At 35.4% G+C, this 15,938-nt stretch overlaps 6 protein-coding genes and 1 long non-coding RNA gene across 9 annotated transcripts in view; 2 read left to right on the forward strand and 5 right to left on the reverse strand.

The window, feature by feature from the left end:
• The first annotated feature begins 1,366 nt into the window (after window positions 1–1,366).
• LOC100179292 (zinc finger protein 830) lies at window positions 1,367–3,006 on the forward strand. The gene has a single exon (XM_018814260.2). The coding sequence runs from the start codon at window positions 1,867–1,869 to the stop codon at window positions 2,788–2,790; it is 924 nt and encodes a 307-aa protein (XP_018669805.1). The 5' UTR covers window positions 1,367–1,866; the 3' UTR covers window positions 2,791–3,006.
• On the forward strand, window positions 3,006–3,669 carry LOC104266847 (DNL-type zinc finger protein-like). The gene has a single exon (XM_009864067.3). It carries the CDS (start codon window positions 3,037–3,039, stop codon window positions 3,583–3,585), a length of 549 nt encoding a protein of 182 aa, XP_009862369.1. The 5' UTR covers window positions 3,006–3,036; the 3' UTR covers window positions 3,586–3,669.
• Window positions 3,670–3,675: 6 nt separating this feature from the next.
• Window positions 3,676–6,933, reverse strand: mech2 (Mech2 protein). 3 transcript variants are annotated; one of them, NM_001032652.1, is given in 9 exon segments: window positions 3,677–4,038; window positions 4,277–4,412; window positions 4,488–4,632; window positions 4,887–5,044; window positions 5,112–5,267; window positions 5,487–5,591; window positions 5,662–5,978; window positions 6,657–6,682; window positions 6,866–6,933. In NM_001032652.1, coding segments are annotated over 7 exon segments (1,083 nt in total). In that variant the 5' UTR covers window positions 5,956–5,978; window positions 6,657–6,682; window positions 6,866–6,933; the 3' UTR covers window positions 3,677–3,949.
• Window positions 6,934–8,936: 2,003 nt separating this feature from the next.
• On the reverse strand, window positions 8,937–10,858 carry LOC494387. The gene has a single exon (XM_004225488.4). It carries the CDS (start codon window positions 10,508–10,510, stop codon window positions 9,554–9,556), a length of 957 nt encoding a protein of 318 aa, XP_004225536.1. The 5' UTR covers window positions 10,511–10,858; the 3' UTR covers window positions 8,937–9,553.
• Window positions 10,859–12,091: 1,233 nt separating this feature from the next.
• Window positions 12,092–12,705, reverse strand: LOC108950096. Its single transcript, XR_001975065.2, has 2 exons — window positions 12,523–12,705; window positions 12,092–12,417 (listed from the first exon to the last, which is right to left on the reverse strand). It is a non-coding gene; the product is annotated as an uncharacterized LOC108950096 (long non-coding RNA).
• Window positions 12,706–13,557: 852 nt separating this feature from the next.
• On the reverse strand, window positions 13,558–14,998 carry LOC108951019 (peripheral plasma membrane protein CASK-like). Its single transcript, XM_018817483.1, has 4 exons — window positions 14,864–14,998; window positions 14,499–14,585; window positions 13,904–14,020; window positions 13,558–13,617 (listed from the first exon to the last, which is right to left on the reverse strand). The coding sequence occupies exons 1-4, from the start codon at window positions 14,996–14,998 to the stop codon at window positions 13,558–13,560; spliced, it is 399 nt and encodes a 132-aa protein (XP_018673028.1).
• A 238-nt stretch (window positions 14,999–15,236) lies between these two features.
• LOC100176249 (peripheral plasma membrane protein CASK) overlaps window positions 15,237–15,938 on the reverse strand; it is a gene marked incomplete in the record, with an annotated part of 15,653 nt that continues 14,951 nt past the window's right edge. The window contains 1 exon segment of the mRNA XM_026834301.1: window positions 15,237–15,554.

A 15,938-nucleotide genomic window follows, 5' to 3' on the forward strand; every position in this document is an offset into this window, starting at 1 on the left:
TATATTTGCCAGGTACGTAAGTACGGACAGGATAACCGTAAATAACCCGAAATTCGAGTAATTAATACTCTCCACAATATTTAACATCCATCCCCGCACTTTTTTGAAGAAAACGATATTTCATTTTTTTAGGTATTACGTGGCGCTATAACATATTCAAAGCTGGATCGGAAGAAAATTCCATAAATATATTTTTATGACGAATATTAATATTCAAATTTTTAAAAAAAATGAAATTAATTATTTTTTCGATGGGGATAACATGCTAGTGACCTACATAGATGTATGCGTAAGTTATATTTTCGCCGAAATATTTTAAAATTTAATACTTGTATGATTCGGGTTATGGCCCTCATACTTGTTTGTATTCTAAACCCTTCCCCGCACTTTTTTGAAGAAAATGATGTTTCATTTTTTAGGTATTACGTAGCGCTATAACATATTCGAAGCTGGACCGGGAGAAAATTCTATAAATATGTTTTTATGACGAATATTAATATTCATAATTAATATTTTTTTCGAATTTTAAATTTTTCATTTTAGAATCGGTACCGCTGGGGTCTAGTTAGTACCAGAGCCATAGAAATACCGAGTAGTCCAACCCATTGTTACGTAAAACACAAATTGAACGGCAATTTGGGTCCAAAATAACACAGTAGGTATAGGGAAAAAGTATGTTTTTCGGTAAATTACAGAAAAACTTGGGCCTAAAAACAAATTTAAAGGTTGAAAAATGTAAAAAACATGTGTTATTTGTTTTCTGTGTCAAAAAAAGTCAAAAATTAGAATTAGAAGCGGTTGATTTGCGACATTTTAGTCATTTAATGCGGCTAAATTTAAACATTTTTTCTAAAAAATGTTTGGTAAGGTAAATAGAAGCTGTTTTACACCTTCCCACAATAGGAAAACACAAACAAAACTTAACAAGTTCGTTTAAACCCATTGTCAAAGTCACCACTTTTGCTCTATTTTGGACACACATAGACGGCAGTTGGACTACTCGGTGTTTATACGACTCTGGTTAGTACAGTGTCCAAATTTTAGGTTGGTGGCACCATAGATATCTAAACATATGTTTAGATATCTATGGTGGCACCAGTAGAAGGTATCGAAAATGGCCGCTAGAATATCTGTATTCTAGGATCACCTTGGTTATCATGCTCTCTCCTTTACCGACATTAGAGATGCGCGTTCTATTCATTTTTATTTCTGTGAGTGGCACCAGTAAAAGGTATCGAAAATGGCCGCTATAAGATCTGTATTCTAGAATCACCTTGGTGCAGAATAGGCTGGTGGAAAGTGTTAGTGGTTGCTGGTTAGGTGTTGATGGTTACATTGGTTAGGGAGTTAGTGGTTATAGGGGTTAGTAGTAAGTGGTTAACAAATAAGGTTGGGGGAGGGGAGACTCTTCACTAGCACCGTATTTTAGTGCAGAGTCTGTATACCAGACAGAAAGTAAAAGCAGCGTTTGTTATTAAGTTTCAGCATGGACGACTGTGGCGCTGTGATTATGCAATATATAAGAATAAACCCGGCTGCTAGTAAAGAATCTCCCACCTTATTTGCTAACTATTAACCCCTATAACCACAAAAGTCAAATTTCTATGGACTTTGATAACCACTAAAAATAACCCCCTAACTCCGAACCCCCAACCACCAGGCCGGAACGCCAACCTTAAACTCTTTCCACCCACCAGCCTATTCTGCTATGTACCTAAGGATTCTTCACTAATGCCTAAACCTGTTTGATTATCTTTCCATTTTAAGTGCGACATGTAAAAGATATAAATACTAACTATTACATTGTTAGCACGGTGTTGTTTTGTTTTTTTAAACTTGTTCTGCATATCCTACAGATATCTAAAAATGTCAACAAAGAAAGGAAAAGCAAAGGTGTCTCAAGCAGATTTGCGGAAAATGATGCAACAAATGAAAGCAAAGAAAGGAGGGCCAACCGAACAATCAAACCAGAATGCATTAAAACTTAAGCAAAATAATGGTAGTGCCATGAAACGAACTTTTGAAATGGGAAATGTCAAACTAGGGTCTGCAAACAAAAGAGCTAAGGCTTCATCAAATTTAAACAAATCTTCCAAAACTATTTCAAATAATAATAATGGTAATCTGAAGCAGTTTATAACAATGAAGCGAAGTCACAGGGATAGTTCATCCCCGCTACCTAGTACCAGTGACCGTATAACTACAATACAACAATCACCTGCGAAAATGCAAAAACTCACAGAAGTTAATCATCAACCGCCTACATCACTTGTTACAGGATTTTACAGTGACTCGGACTCTTCCGATGAGGAAATGGTGGTAAGTAGCACAAACACACAAAGTCCTAATAACAACGAGGCAACAGCATCTATATCTGGTTCCAAAGAAAACACTGTAAATAACAAAACTAGTTCTCAATCTTCAACATCTGCATTACCGGAAGGTTTTTTTGATAACTTAGAGGTAGACGCAAAGATGCGCGGCGTGGAAACTCCAGCTGATAAAATGGACAGGGAGTGGGAGTCCTTCAAGAAACAACTTCATTACGCAGAAGATCAGTCAGAGCAACTGATTGACGAAGAGCAAGAAACTGGACATCTTGATCGGGAGATTGAACAAATAGATCAACAAATTCAACTATACAATCTAGTTGACAGGTTGAATGACCAACGGGACACAAAGGTTAAAACAGTTAATAAAATAAAAAGTGAAATGAAAGAAGAGTCGCTAAGCAGCGATGATGAAGACGATGTTTTATTGAACTGGAGAGAGAAAGATGCTTTTTTATGAATTCATAATTATACAGTACATATTCTTTTTACAAATTGTTAAGCGTAGGCAGTTCTGTTTGGGCTAAATTATTCTTAACATTACCACCATCTAATCATGATGCCCTAAGGTGGGCTTCTGCTTTAAATTTTTTGGTTGTATAGCCTATTGTAGGGATGAAAAGTTTCAGTTCTGCACTTTTTCCTGTACAAATAAAAAAGTTTAAATATTTTCAGATAAAATATTAACAATTTTTTATTGTTAAATATGGAAAAATGTACTCTGGCATTGTTGCGAAGATCTAAAAAGTTGGGCATATTGAGCAACAACCTAAGAAGCACATCAAGCTACAAATCTACACCTTGCATGCAAGTTCGATCAAACGTTAATAGAAGTTCACATTTTCAATTATTTTCAAGTTCTTCTAAATTCAATTACATTGAACACAAGAAAAGTCTAAGATCTTTTTCTACCTCTATTCCACCACCCGTAAATCAGTGGAATGATTCTGAACCATCAAATGAAAATACAATTGGTAAAATAAATTCGAAACGGTATAATCTTGCTTTTACATGCACAGTGTGCCAGACAAGAACTGGAAAGCAAATATCAAAGCGAGCATACCATCACGGAGTTGTAATTGTTCGATGCCCAGGTTGTAGTAACAATCACATAATCGCCGACAACCTTAATTGGTTTAGCGACTTAAATGGAAAGAAGAACATTGAAGAGATTATGGCGGAAAAGGGAGAGCAAGTTGTGAAATATTCCACAGAAGATGAAGACATTATGTTGGAGCCTACTAATAAAACATGAAGTTAACTGAATAAAAATGATACAAATATATGTACCACTATCGCCTGACTTTTTTTAATGTAAAATAGAAATCAGTCAGCACACGCCACATAGAGTTATAATCTTTATTGCTTACTTTACCAAAAAAACTCCTGGGACAAAATAAGTTACGGCAAAAAACAACAATAACAGTTGAGTAATTTGTTTAGACATGGGCATCAGCGGTATTTAACTGCAACGTACACAATAAAATAATCTCATACGGCATTTTTAAAAAGTGAAACAAAATTGCAGAAGATGATGGCAATATGGAATTACTTTGGCCAGTGATTTTACTACCATTTCTATTTACACACAAGAGACGGCAAATCATGTAGAATTTTGTTTATGAGTAATAATATCCGACACCAAGCGCTACTGCCTCTTCAGACACTGGTCGAAAAGCTGCTGCATACATATCCGTTGGTACATTCACTGAAAAAAAAACAACATATATTATATGTAAGAAATTTAAATATTTGCATACTTTATGATAATCAAAATAGTTTTCTACTTTGTAAAAGAAAAGCCATTTTTTAAGATTACTATTTAAAAAACAGTACGCTGCACATATTTTAAAAAAACAGTACACTGCACATATTTTACTAAGTGTCAAGTGATGTACATTAACACAACACAAGTGTGTCTTATCTATGCCATATTATATACTTACGAATTTCTCCACGTGTTAGATTAAACCTAATATTTTTGCATGCTTTTTGGCAAACTTTGGTTGGCTGCAGTAAAAATTCCATGACTCCATAAATTTGTGCCACCCAATACCCTTGCTCTCCCATGCGATCACGTACCTTTAAACAAAACATAGCAACATATAAGTATATGACATTTGGCTACAGGTGTAAAAGTTGTTAATTTTATCTCACCATAAGTGCTTTAGCTTTGTTTTCATTTTTGCGACCAATGTAAAGATAGCTTTTGTACTGGACGGGCTCACACATAGGGGGAAGGAAGTAAGGCTTAAAGTAATAATGGTGCATCTCTTTGAATGTATCCATATGGCATGTCATCCTATTAAAACAAAATAGAATTATATGCTGTGAACAATACGGCGAATCTGTTTCAGTATTGAAATGTGTTCACTAAATGAAGATGTTAACCACTAAGTTAATTTCCTCGCATCAAGCTATGTTATGCAGTTTTCGAAAAGAATAATTGCAATAATTGGCCTATTCATTGTCTTTTGTCCCATTGATGTATATCAAAAAATAGCATCACATAAAAGTTATCACTAATATCATTTGTTATTAGCAGGAAAGTCATACCATGAAGCAGTGAAATTGCTTTTCTTTTCTTCTTTATTGTCTTTGTCAATCCATTCGATTAGCATGGGAACTGTAAGATTTTTAAATTCTAATCCCTGACTTACACGTGGATAGCATGTTTTTTCCTTGTCCATTAGGTTCTTGCTCTTTAAATGCAACTGAAAAATGGAGTTGTACATTTACATTCAACTTTATTACTAAAACATTGAAATGGAGTCAACTTACATCAATAAATTGATTAAAAGTGAGATTTTGTGTTATGGACCTCCAATCATTCATAGCATCTCCAACAATTACAGGCTCGTATCCATATATCTTATCAGCGATTTCTTCCGAGGTTACTTTAAATGTAGCATTGAGACTTGTTATATTGACGCAAGCCTATTAAAAGAACATAAAGAAAAATGTTATAGTCGTTTATCAATGAGGGCTTTTTGGCTAATGAAAAGTTAATAACAATATATAGTCTAACTCCAACAGATGGAATGTTTCATTTTCCTATATTGTAAAATTGCTACTTTTTTCATTATGTACCAGCATTGTTTTTTTTACAACTCATAAAGCGTGATGGTGGTTTTATAAAAAAAATTAAATATAAACCTCACAATCTTCTTCTTTTAGTCCCAAATCAGGTGGTACGTAGTAGGGATTGGCAATTGCACATTCAGTGTTAAAAGGCCATGTCCAATCATAATAGGGCAAAATCTGAAAACAAATAAAGTTTTAATGCAACATGGTAAAGACAAGTTGTGTTAATTTGGTAAACAACACGTACCATGACCATGAACTTTTTCGAAACAACTCTGAGTGCATAGTAAGATGGTTCCCAGTAGAACATTCCAACAAACACGCAGCAAAATCCAATAAAGCATAAGGTACGCTTGGCGCGAGTTTTCCAACAACCCCTGCGAGCAGCATGAAGTACAGGTAGAGCTGTTTCCCTTATCTTATCAGGTTCATATCCAGCTTCTTTACATGCTTTGTACAATTTTCTAATTTCTTTATCCAAAACCTTCAGTTTTTCTTCCAACGGAGCAGATTTTGCACCAGTAATTGCATCCATACTCATGCTTACTGTTGCTATCGGATAAACTAAAATGTGAAAATAGGTCAACATGGCAACACCACAATAGGATTTATTGGTAATTATGTACTATCTACTTAAACACCTTCGTAACAAGACCTGACGTTTTAGCTTATATTGCAAAAACAAAAAATATTTATTAAGATATAAAATCAGACTCTTTTTTCACAGACGGTTGCCATCAGATTCCCATTAGACAAACAATAAGTTAGTAAAAGTTATTGTGAAATATTTAATCCACCACTTCAAAGTCTAAACTGATCACCTGAACAAATATTCAGGTAGAAAGAAAACTACATCACATAGACTCAAAGCCTTGGTAATATAACAAGCAGATACAACGCAGACTCTTGTTTGTTAACAAACAGTTGAACGGCATATCTTAACCCACGCTACGTACAAGCTAGTTTCAATCTCGCCGCATTTAACAGTCTATAGTCACGAGTTGCTTTTCTGCGAGTCACGTAGACACTCACAATCTAACTGCGCAGCACACACCATACGCGCGGGGAAGACAGGAAATTGTGGAAAACGAGCTCTTCTATGAAGTAAGGCCAGGCCCGTATATACATTACAGCTGCAAAAGTAATAAAGGAAATGATACCAAGTAGCTCAATCCACAGAGAAGCTGTAAATTGCCGGATTTCGGTGCACAGTCTTATCGCTCAATCTGTTTTACAATTTACCTTTTATTGTAATGCTGTTGGAGACTGTGAACATAGTTCAATGTTTAGTACCTGTTTAAAGCACAACCAATTTAGATTGATAACCGCCAACAGGCGAGAGTAAAATAATTCGTTAATTTTTGATCAACTGAGGCCAGTATTCTAGTTTTAATAAACTAAAATAAGTTTGTTGGTAGTACTTGCTTATTCTAGGCTACAAATAACATACTTAACTCAGTTCTGATGACTTTAAATCAAAAAGTTTCATGCGTGTCTGGAACGTTTCAACACATGGTCGTGGACCGGGTGGTCATTGTATTTGTTATTCCGACCTGGCGTTTCGGAGCTTGCGCAATAGCGCCCGGTACAAATATATCAATCAAAACGAAATAGTAAGGTTGGGAAAGACGGGACACCTTATCAATCTATTTTCTCGTCACATTTGGTAGTAAACAAAGAAAATTTAAAGAATATAAAACACATCCTCACGACTGCCATAGACCGTTGTTGATTGTTTAAAACACGATCAGGATATTTGTATATTATGTGCTAAAGGTGTCCCGTCTTCCCCCACCCTACTATATATCACGGCACCAGTTAAGTTTGGTAGGTCAACTACAAGTTGCAGAATACTGTTAAAATAAAAAATATTTCATTTTGGTATCCCATCTTCCCCCACATTGTAGTTTTATAGGTTTTTATTGCCAAACTTTAAACGGTTTGCTTATATATTTCAAAAAATTATACTTTGGGGGTGATACAAACATAATCAAACAATGAATGTAACTTGACCCTCGCGTAGCCGGAAAACGACAGTCGTTATCACACGGGTGTTAATACACCTTGTGCCAGCTTTACCCGTTACCATGTATGTTACTTTGTGGGTGATAATTTTGCTTATTTTTTTACGTATTGCTGATAATTTATATAACCCATTAGCGGGTTGAAGCAATTGCCGTAAAATGTATTGCCCAAGTACACATACGCCCCGAATGGTAAAAGCGACGAGCCTTAATAAACCCCATTAGCCTATACCTCAGGGTTACAGACAGGCGCGCTAACCAGTTTGTTACGGCGCCGCAATGATATAATATCAAAATTAGTGTAGCAGCGGACATTTTGTAGCAAAACGGCAGAAATCGATTTTTGGCTACTTAGAAATGTTTTTGAGGGAAAAGTTTCGGCAAAATGTAATTGCTGTTTCCATCACCAGTTTGTTCTGCATTATTTTTGCACTACAACATTTTTAGACTCGATTAGGTTTGTGCGAAGTTACATTGCACTATATATTGGTCGGAGTTGGGTGCATTTTTATTTTTCACCTTCACGAACCATGCTGTGGTGTAGCCTATATTATGTTATTAGGTTTGTGGTGGATATGAATGACCAGCGCATGAGTTTCTTCATGTTCATGGCATCGGTGTTTATAGTGGGAATCTTGGCTTTTGGAAGTAAGAATTTTATCAGTGTTGACGCTATACTAACTATATAACAAAGTGCGTTTCATTTTTTGCAGGTAGGCTATATATTAGTAGACACATTGCGAGATGTACGTATCGTGTTTGTAATTTCCGCATTCCTATTTTTTGATGCCGTTCTACTCTACCATCCCATTTTGATAAAAAATATTTGAAAAATCTTCAATGTTCATTTCTGACGAGTTCTCTTTCCATTCCATTACTTTTGATTGTTAGTTATTCTTGTAACGGGCGCGGTATACTTTTTTATCCAACAAAACAATAAATCGTCCTGCTGCTGTATCAGCTATTTCTACGCGGTAACTTGTCATTTATCCATCTTGAAAACGAATCAAGAATCACCATCATTTCAATCGCCATTTTATCCTGCGCTTATTCGTTTCTCACTCTATCTCATTAAAACTGGTTTAAAATAGTAGGCTTTTAGAAGAAAAAGTTATGCCGTTATGCTATAAGGGATGACTATCTGTATACAACCATTTGAAACTCCTACTTAAGGCCTACTTATTCAAGTTCAACCACGCTTATGGTTTGCAAGTTACAATGCATTCAATAAGCAGAACTGAGCATATTTTTAGCAAAGAAAAACAGTAAGTCTTTATATAATAGGGTGAAGAAAGATGGAACATCTTTTCATTCTTTTTTTTTTCCATTTGGTAATAAACAACAAAACATTAAAAGAATTATAAAACCGTATACTCACGACTATACCATATCCCGTTTTTAATTGTAAACGATAAGGACATTTGGATAAAATGTGCTAAAAATGTCCCATCTTACCCCAAAGTATTAAATGTGTGCTTATTTTAAACACAAAACTTTATCCTTGATTTATTTATTCATTCATTTTGATTTGTACATAAATTAATGGATAAAAAGAGCTATAAATAATCAAAAAAGAACAAATTTAATTAACTCATATATATAGCTGCATATATATAGCTAAGTATTACAATTAAGAAAGATTTTGAAGATAAAGGCACAAGGAGTGTAACATTTTTGATCGATATATTTTATCCCGGCCTAGGACATAAACTGCGTGCTTATATCTATAAGTCGCCAAAAAGTGGTTACAGCAAGTGACTTTTGGTAATCTTTAAAACTTGAATCATCGAGTGTCTGCAGAGAAAGCAAACAGGTCGCAATCGTAATTTAGTTTCCCTTTGAAGGCGAGGTTTTATTCGGCATGGGGTTTAGTCACAAATCACATATTCCTAAATCCTTACGCCTAATCAGGTGGTAAAAATGGATTGCGTCACGCGCAATCGTGCACTCCTTGTCTAAACAGATACAATGCAGCTATTGTTTCGGTTATAAAATTTCCCTGACGTGGTCTTTTCGTTTTAGTCGTCATTCCCGTAAATAACTGTCATTTTATACGCGCTCGATTCTTTATCATTATGATTATATAAAACGACATTTATCTCGTAAGAGAAATTATCAATTGTTTTTGTTGACGACACTGTAAACATCTGTGACCTGCTTAGTTTTTTTGTTAACAACAGCATAAGTTGCATCAGGTGTATTGGCGGAGTCGAATTCAGACGAAGTGACGTCATTATCGGAAGCAGACACGATATTGACGTCATCAGGAGTCTGCTGTTTATCTTGGTTGTTCTGCATGCAAACGTTGGTGGGTGCTGGGGTGATGTCCATGTTATAAATAGGATTTATTTCGTGAGCACTCTCGTACTGGTTTTCGACATCTATAGAACTATAAAGTGCAAATTCATTGCTCAGTACAACTTGTTTGTCCATGGCGACCTTTTTTGGGACTTCTTTGCCTCTATTGCTCCTGGTTTGTTTTTTACTACGGATACAAACGACCACTAGAATAACTGTGAGTAAAAGTAGAGCCAACAATGCAGCAATCAAACCGATCGTAGCTGGAGGAATAGAGGAATGCTGGGTGGTTGTTGTCTCGTTTACAATTGTTTGAATCGGTGTTGGAATACCTTCAACAACTTTAGGTTTAGGTGCGCGTGGTGTGAAACACACGAACGACAAAGCCACATTACATGCTTGAGGCATAAAGCGAATTGCTGAAGAACCGCGTTCGCGCAACAGAGACACACAGTTACCATTCCAGTTGTTATCCACGTTTATAAACGATTTATTGTATTTATCACCGTTTCTCCATACAAATCTAAAACCTTCTTTTCGGAGACCAATCCAGTAATATTGGTCAAAACATCCATTGGTCAACGGCGCATTTATTATCAATCTATCCAATGTAGCTTGGTCCTTTATAATAGCAAGCTCCGATCTATCTACCTGCTTACAGTGGTTCTCTGCCTCGTCGAAATCTACCATTTTCCTGTGGTAATGAAGTTCTCCCCATGTTTTATTCAAATATTTATAACAGATATCATCGGTGTGCCTTCTCAGCAAATTCATTGTGTAATTTTGCAAAAAAAACTAACAAGAAGAAACAAATCTGCATAACAAAACATTACTGTACGTATATTTTTTTAACAAACTTATTACTTTTATTTTTTCTCACGTTAGACAGTTTTAAATCGATGACAAATAACCGTGCATCGGTAAGCAAATTATATAAAAAAAACTTCTTATATAATGAAATTCTGCCAAGGGTTTATAATAAAAAGACTGTCTAATCAAAATAAACTGACATGGCGATGTGTGGCCAATATATATATCACGATGCAAATGGGACTTTCCGCGAATCATGCATCACTGCTGTGTATAAACAATGCTGTTTATATATAATACCTGCTTCCATCGAATTACCTCACGTTTAATACAGAGGGGTCTTTCAAAGTTTAGAACGTTATAGCACGTATCTCCTATATATAAAAATTAACAAGCTGCATCATCTTACATCAAATGTTTAAAAATCTTATTCAGAAGTTTGTGTAATTTAGGTTAGTAAACAGTCTCTAAATATCGACATTAAAAATGTAAATTAATAATTTTGGCTGAGGTTAAACATTTAGTATTGTGTATGTGTAACAAGTAACAACATTAACCGGGTTCTATAACGGTAAAGTTTGTAGTTCGCCGTCGTCCATCTGTAGACGCAGAATGGAAATCAAGACTCGGCTATATTCGAACGTCTTTCTGTCGAAGAAAGAATTTAGTTCTACACCGCTTCACGCATCGGAAGCCTTTCAGTGCGAATTATTATTTGTTGTCATTTTTCGAGTAAATGGTTTTAGGACGCATGGTGCTGTGAAAGACTCATTGAACCAGAAGCGACGACTAAAACCAGATTGGTTCTGTAGCAGAATGATAGTGGGTGGTTATCAATACGTAAGAGGAAATGGTAAGCGGCAAGATGAGTGTAACTTACCTGACCTCATGACAAACGGCCGGCCTGTTCACTCGGACCTCTACCCACATTTGTCAATAAAAGAGTTAAAATGTATTCTATACTAAATTTTTTTTAGAAGTACAAGAGCGCCGAGTTGTGATAAATGGGTACGTATCCTTATAAATCCGTGGCTCAATGGTTTGGGCACCATCAGATTAAAGAAAACAAAGTTTCAAGTAATTGTGTAGATTAGAAACAATCGGCAAAATTAGCCCCATTTTATATACGGACTCTGGGTATCTTTAATAGAGAAAAAAAATACTCTAATTTAAATACTCAGATTTCTCAATAAGAATGGCAAAAGCATTAGTTACTTAGTTACTTTCTAATTTCGTAACTTGAAGCTCGAACAATGGTTGCATAATTGGAGTAGAGTGGGGGAAAGTGGGACATGGGGTAAAAAGAGAAACTAATCCAAAATTCAGTTTACGGGCGCCTATATTTGACAAAAAAATTTTTTTTTAGTTTAAACTATTGTCGCTCGTCTGATTTCATTACTTCTGCGGTTCGATTTACGCCATTTGACGTTTCGTTTTTAAAACTTTGGTTTAACCTTTTATGCATCTCTGTCTGTATACAAATTTTGATTTTTCGTTGATGTCCCATTAAAAACTAACTGGTTAATTAAGCAAACAAATGTTATTTGCGTTTCATGTATTTTACTACATCAACTGTGGTTTAAAATATATAACGAATCGGTAGCACATCAAAGTACTTTAGCACAGGTATATAAAACAAAACATAACAACATGCAATTTAGAAACTGAGACTAAAAGAGTCAATCTGCCCAATGCATTCAATATATTTAAGAGAAGAGTTTCATAAAGATGAGAGCAAAAGCAGAAAGCAGCAGAATCACAACGACTTCTTGCTGAGTTTGCACTCCCAGCGACGACATGATCAACGGTGGTTCAAACTTATCGTTGATTTCTTGCTCGTGGTTATGATGTAACATTTTGCTTAATTTTTTCTGAAACAGAATCACTTGTTAAACACTAACATTCTGAATAATTACCTTCGCAACCACAACACCACATATTACACAAATTGACAAATAATTAGAGCTTACGTATACTATCTGGCGCAGTTATATATTAGCAAGTGTGCTTGAGTTCAAACAATACAATGTGAAAATAGTGCAGCTGTTTACTTCTTTCACGTGACTGCTTGTTTGCCGCAAATGCTGTTCCCAAGAGACTGCATATTACCACGGGAGCAGCAATACGACGTTGTTTTTTCTTTTAAGCACCAACAGGCTTAGCAAACACATATAACGTTGGTTTCCTTTTCCTGACTGTCATCTGAGACGATACCAAATTATATTAAACGTGTAAGGCAAAACGATTAAGCATACTGATTCTAGTATTAAAATTATATTTTCATGTGATCACACACAATATTAGCGGATGTAATAGAAAAATACTTCGTAAGCCGTAAAACCCTGTACAGTAAAATTTACGGGCAATACACAACGATAAGAATGGATTGAGGAAAAACTAAACGGCGCTGACGACTTAATTACATACACTAACGTGATAAGGGTAAACTATAAGACTGGTCATTTTGTCTTTTAATTTGGAGCCAACTTACATTTTTTTAGAAGCAGTATACCCGCTAAGGCAGCTTGGCACTAACTGTATACTATACAGATACTTCAATTGGTAAGCAGGATGATTATGGAAAGTGGGCTACATTTGAAACATAATCAAGTTGTGAAGCAATCGCAAATGGCGCGGACAAAATCAAAATTAACGCGTTTTGACCCCCAAGAGCGATCCGAACAATGTGGACATGATCGTTCACATCAAGGGCAAGTAGAGAGCAAATACTGATTGCATATGAACACGTCACCAACGTTGGCAGAATAGGCCAACGTAGCACCACATATACTACGGAAATTACGCGGGTGAAACTGTATCAGAAATTTACAAAAAGCGAGAATGTAGCCACTGCCGCTGTAGCCAAAGTATGATCGAGCAGCAAGGAGAATATCAACGTTAAAGTTGTTCAGATTTAACAAAGTGACTTCCATCCATCTCCCTTACGTCAACGACGCCTCGTACGCCAATTTGCAGAGCGTGGAAGACATAGGAAAGACCGACGTCGACGCTTAGTAGACCCATGATACGGGCACCCATTGCTCTGTGGAGCAAACTTCTTCAATGGCATTCTGGAAAAGAAGTTCTTTTTAATAATGAATTTAATGTACAACCAAAGCCATGAAAACGAAAGGCATATTTTCAAAACCAACTGCTGTACATACATTTATTTCTACAGGGCAATACTTAATATATATGTGTTTGTAACTCATTTTTTAAATCATTGCTTACCAGTTAAAATTGAACAAGTTACCACAGCTTTGGTGTAGGGGCAAAGCTACCACACACAAAGTAATGAACTTTTAATCCTGTTTCTAATGTTAATTGTTAACCACATCCAGAGTGCAGCCATCTTACCTCAAGTGCGCTTATAGTTTGGTCAATATCATTATTCACGATGGTGAGATCAAAGTAATGTTGATAAGCTTCTCTCAATAATTCTGACTCTTTTTGTAATCGATCAAGACTTTCATCCTGTTAAGTATTGGAACAAATTAAATGTTTAAACAACTATTGCAATAATGATGCAAAAAAGTAAATTACAAGATGTTATTTACAACAATATAACTGATGCATATATGAATACACACACATATATATATATATGAAAAGTTGAAAACATTTAGGTAAAACATAGTCAGTTCAGTATTACATTATCAAACCTGCAAATATTAAACTGTGCAACATAGTTAAACAATATACAAATAGTATTTGGAGATTGACACACAAAATATTCATTTTGAATACATGTTCACACTTAACTTACTGACAGATGGTTGTGCCATGTTGGTAGCTTCAGAAAGCAAAAAAAAGTTTAATAAAATTAAAAAAAAAGGAAAAAAGTTATGAACTGCAATTTAATTACTAAAATAGGTTGTGTGCAAGCTAAAATAAATTCACGAATCATAAGTTAAAAAAACATTTAATGTGTTGTTGGAATATGTAGATTTACTTCTTCAAGCGATGTAGCTTGTACATCTGGTGCTGCGATGTAAACAACAAATGGAGCAAACTCAGCAGATCGAAGAACTTTCAAGGCCTGGATGAAGAGAGAAAAGTTGAAATGTGATTTCAATATTTCAGCTTCCTAAATATGCCATATATGCTTCAGTTGCTACCTAGATGGTCTTATGCACAACATTATTAGTTATTACCGTAAAGTAAACCAAAAAAAGTAAAATGGTGGACAATGTTAGGTCCCAAATATATCATATATAATGGTACACTAAAATAGATCTTCTGTTTTATAAAGAAAACTAAAATAATTAATACAAAAGACAATATTTAGAAAGTAGTAACAAAACTACAAAAGCAAACCTGAGGTTCGACATCTAAAATAGCCATGCGATTATTTTGGTGAATGTTTCTGATAGTTTCAAGTTTGGTTCCGTAACATGCATTTTCATGAGTTCCATACTCCAAGTAATGATTATTCTTAATTTCATGCATCATGGTTTCATAAGTGGTGAAGAAATAGTTATCGCCGGCCTGTTCATCTGGTCTTTTAGGCCGAGTTGTGTCTGTTGAATGAATGTAACTTACTTTATCCTCACGTGGCCGGAAAACGACAGTCGTTATTACACGGGTTTAACACCTCGTGCCAGCTTACGAGTTACCAAGTATGTTGCTTTGTGGGTGATTATTTTTGGGGGATTTTTTCTCTTTTTTGGATATGACTAATAATTTAGACAACCCATTAGTGACCATTGAATTGGAGCAATTGCCGTTAAGTGTCTTACCCAAGGACACACACGCCCACAAAAGTAGCAGCGACGAGCCTTGAACCCAATACCTATTGATAACAGGCAGGCGCACTAACCACTTCGCCACGGCTGTTACAAACAAACATATTCAAGATGGTCTTATGTTTGCTGGTACTAAAGCACAATATGTTGGATTTGGAGTGGCATACCACCAAAATATCGAAAAGTTTATATCAATGGAGATATTCAAATATGATATATAGGTACCACCAAAGTTTCATAAAAATACAGATTCTGAAAAAAAAGGGCATGAATTCGAAACGCTAGGCAGATTGGGTTTTCTTCAAAAAAATAAAAATAAAAAAAACGTTGGTAGTAACGCCACTAAGTGCATAAACTGTGGGCCAAGGAACCAATTCTATACTTCATCCTGGCATGCCACAATATAGGACATTACCCATACATTATTTAAACAGTTTAAGCTATTGCAATAGAATTAAATAGGGATGGGCTGAGATCAAAACTATTCGGATTCGACGAATCCGAATATCTAGGGTCTAATATTCGATCGAATCCGAATATTCGATGACGTCATTCAACTAATTTACTGCCGTGAAACAAATGAAATTGTATAACCGGTGCATATCCAGCGTCGTTTCTATTGGTCACGTTCTATCGTAGCGTTATCT

The sequence above is a fragment of the Ciona intestinalis genome, chromosome 1 (genome assembly GCF_000224145.3).
Source record: "Ciona intestinalis chromosome 1, KH, whole genome shotgun sequence".
Classification (NCBI taxonomy): Eukaryota; Metazoa; Chordata; class Ascidiacea; order Phlebobranchia; family Cionidae; genus Ciona; species Ciona intestinalis.

Excerpts from the sequence above, each read along its gene's own strand:
- LOC100179292 (XM_018814260.2), top strand. The coding sequence starts at position 1,867 with ATGTCAACAAAGAAAGGAAAAGCAAAGGTGTCTCAAGCAGATTTGCGG.
- LOC104266847 (XM_009864067.3), top strand. The coding sequence starts at position 3,037 with ATGGAAAAATGTACTCTGGCATTGTTGCGAAGATCTAAAAAGTTGGGC.
- mech2 (XM_026836660.1), bottom strand. The coding sequence starts at position 6,690 with ATGTTCACAGTCTCCAACAGCATTACAATAAAAG. Across the intron at positions 4,633-4,886 it reads AGCAATTTCACTGCTTCATG|GATGACATGCCATATGGATA; the intron begins GTATGACTTTCC and ends TTGTTTTAATAG. Across the intron at positions 4,039-4,276 it reads TCTAACACGTGGAGAAATTC|TGAATGTACCAACGGATATG; the intron begins GTAAGTATATAA and ends TTTTTTTTTCAG.
- LOC494387 (XM_004225488.4), bottom strand. The coding sequence starts at position 10,510 with ATGAATTTGCTGAGAAGGCACACCGATGATATCTGTTATAAATATTTG.
- LOC108951019 (XM_018817483.1), bottom strand. The coding sequence starts at position 14,998 with ATGATGCATGAAATTAAGAATAATCATTACTTGGAGTATGGAACTCAT. Across the intron at positions 14,021-14,498 it reads AAGCTACATCGCTTGAAGAA|GATGAAAGTCTTGATCGATT; the intron begins GTAAATCTACAT and ends AATACTTAACAG. Across the intron at positions 13,618-13,903 it reads AAACTATAAGCGCACTTGAG|AATGCCATTGAAGAAGTTTG; the intron begins GTAAGATGGCTG and ends CTTCTTTTCCAG.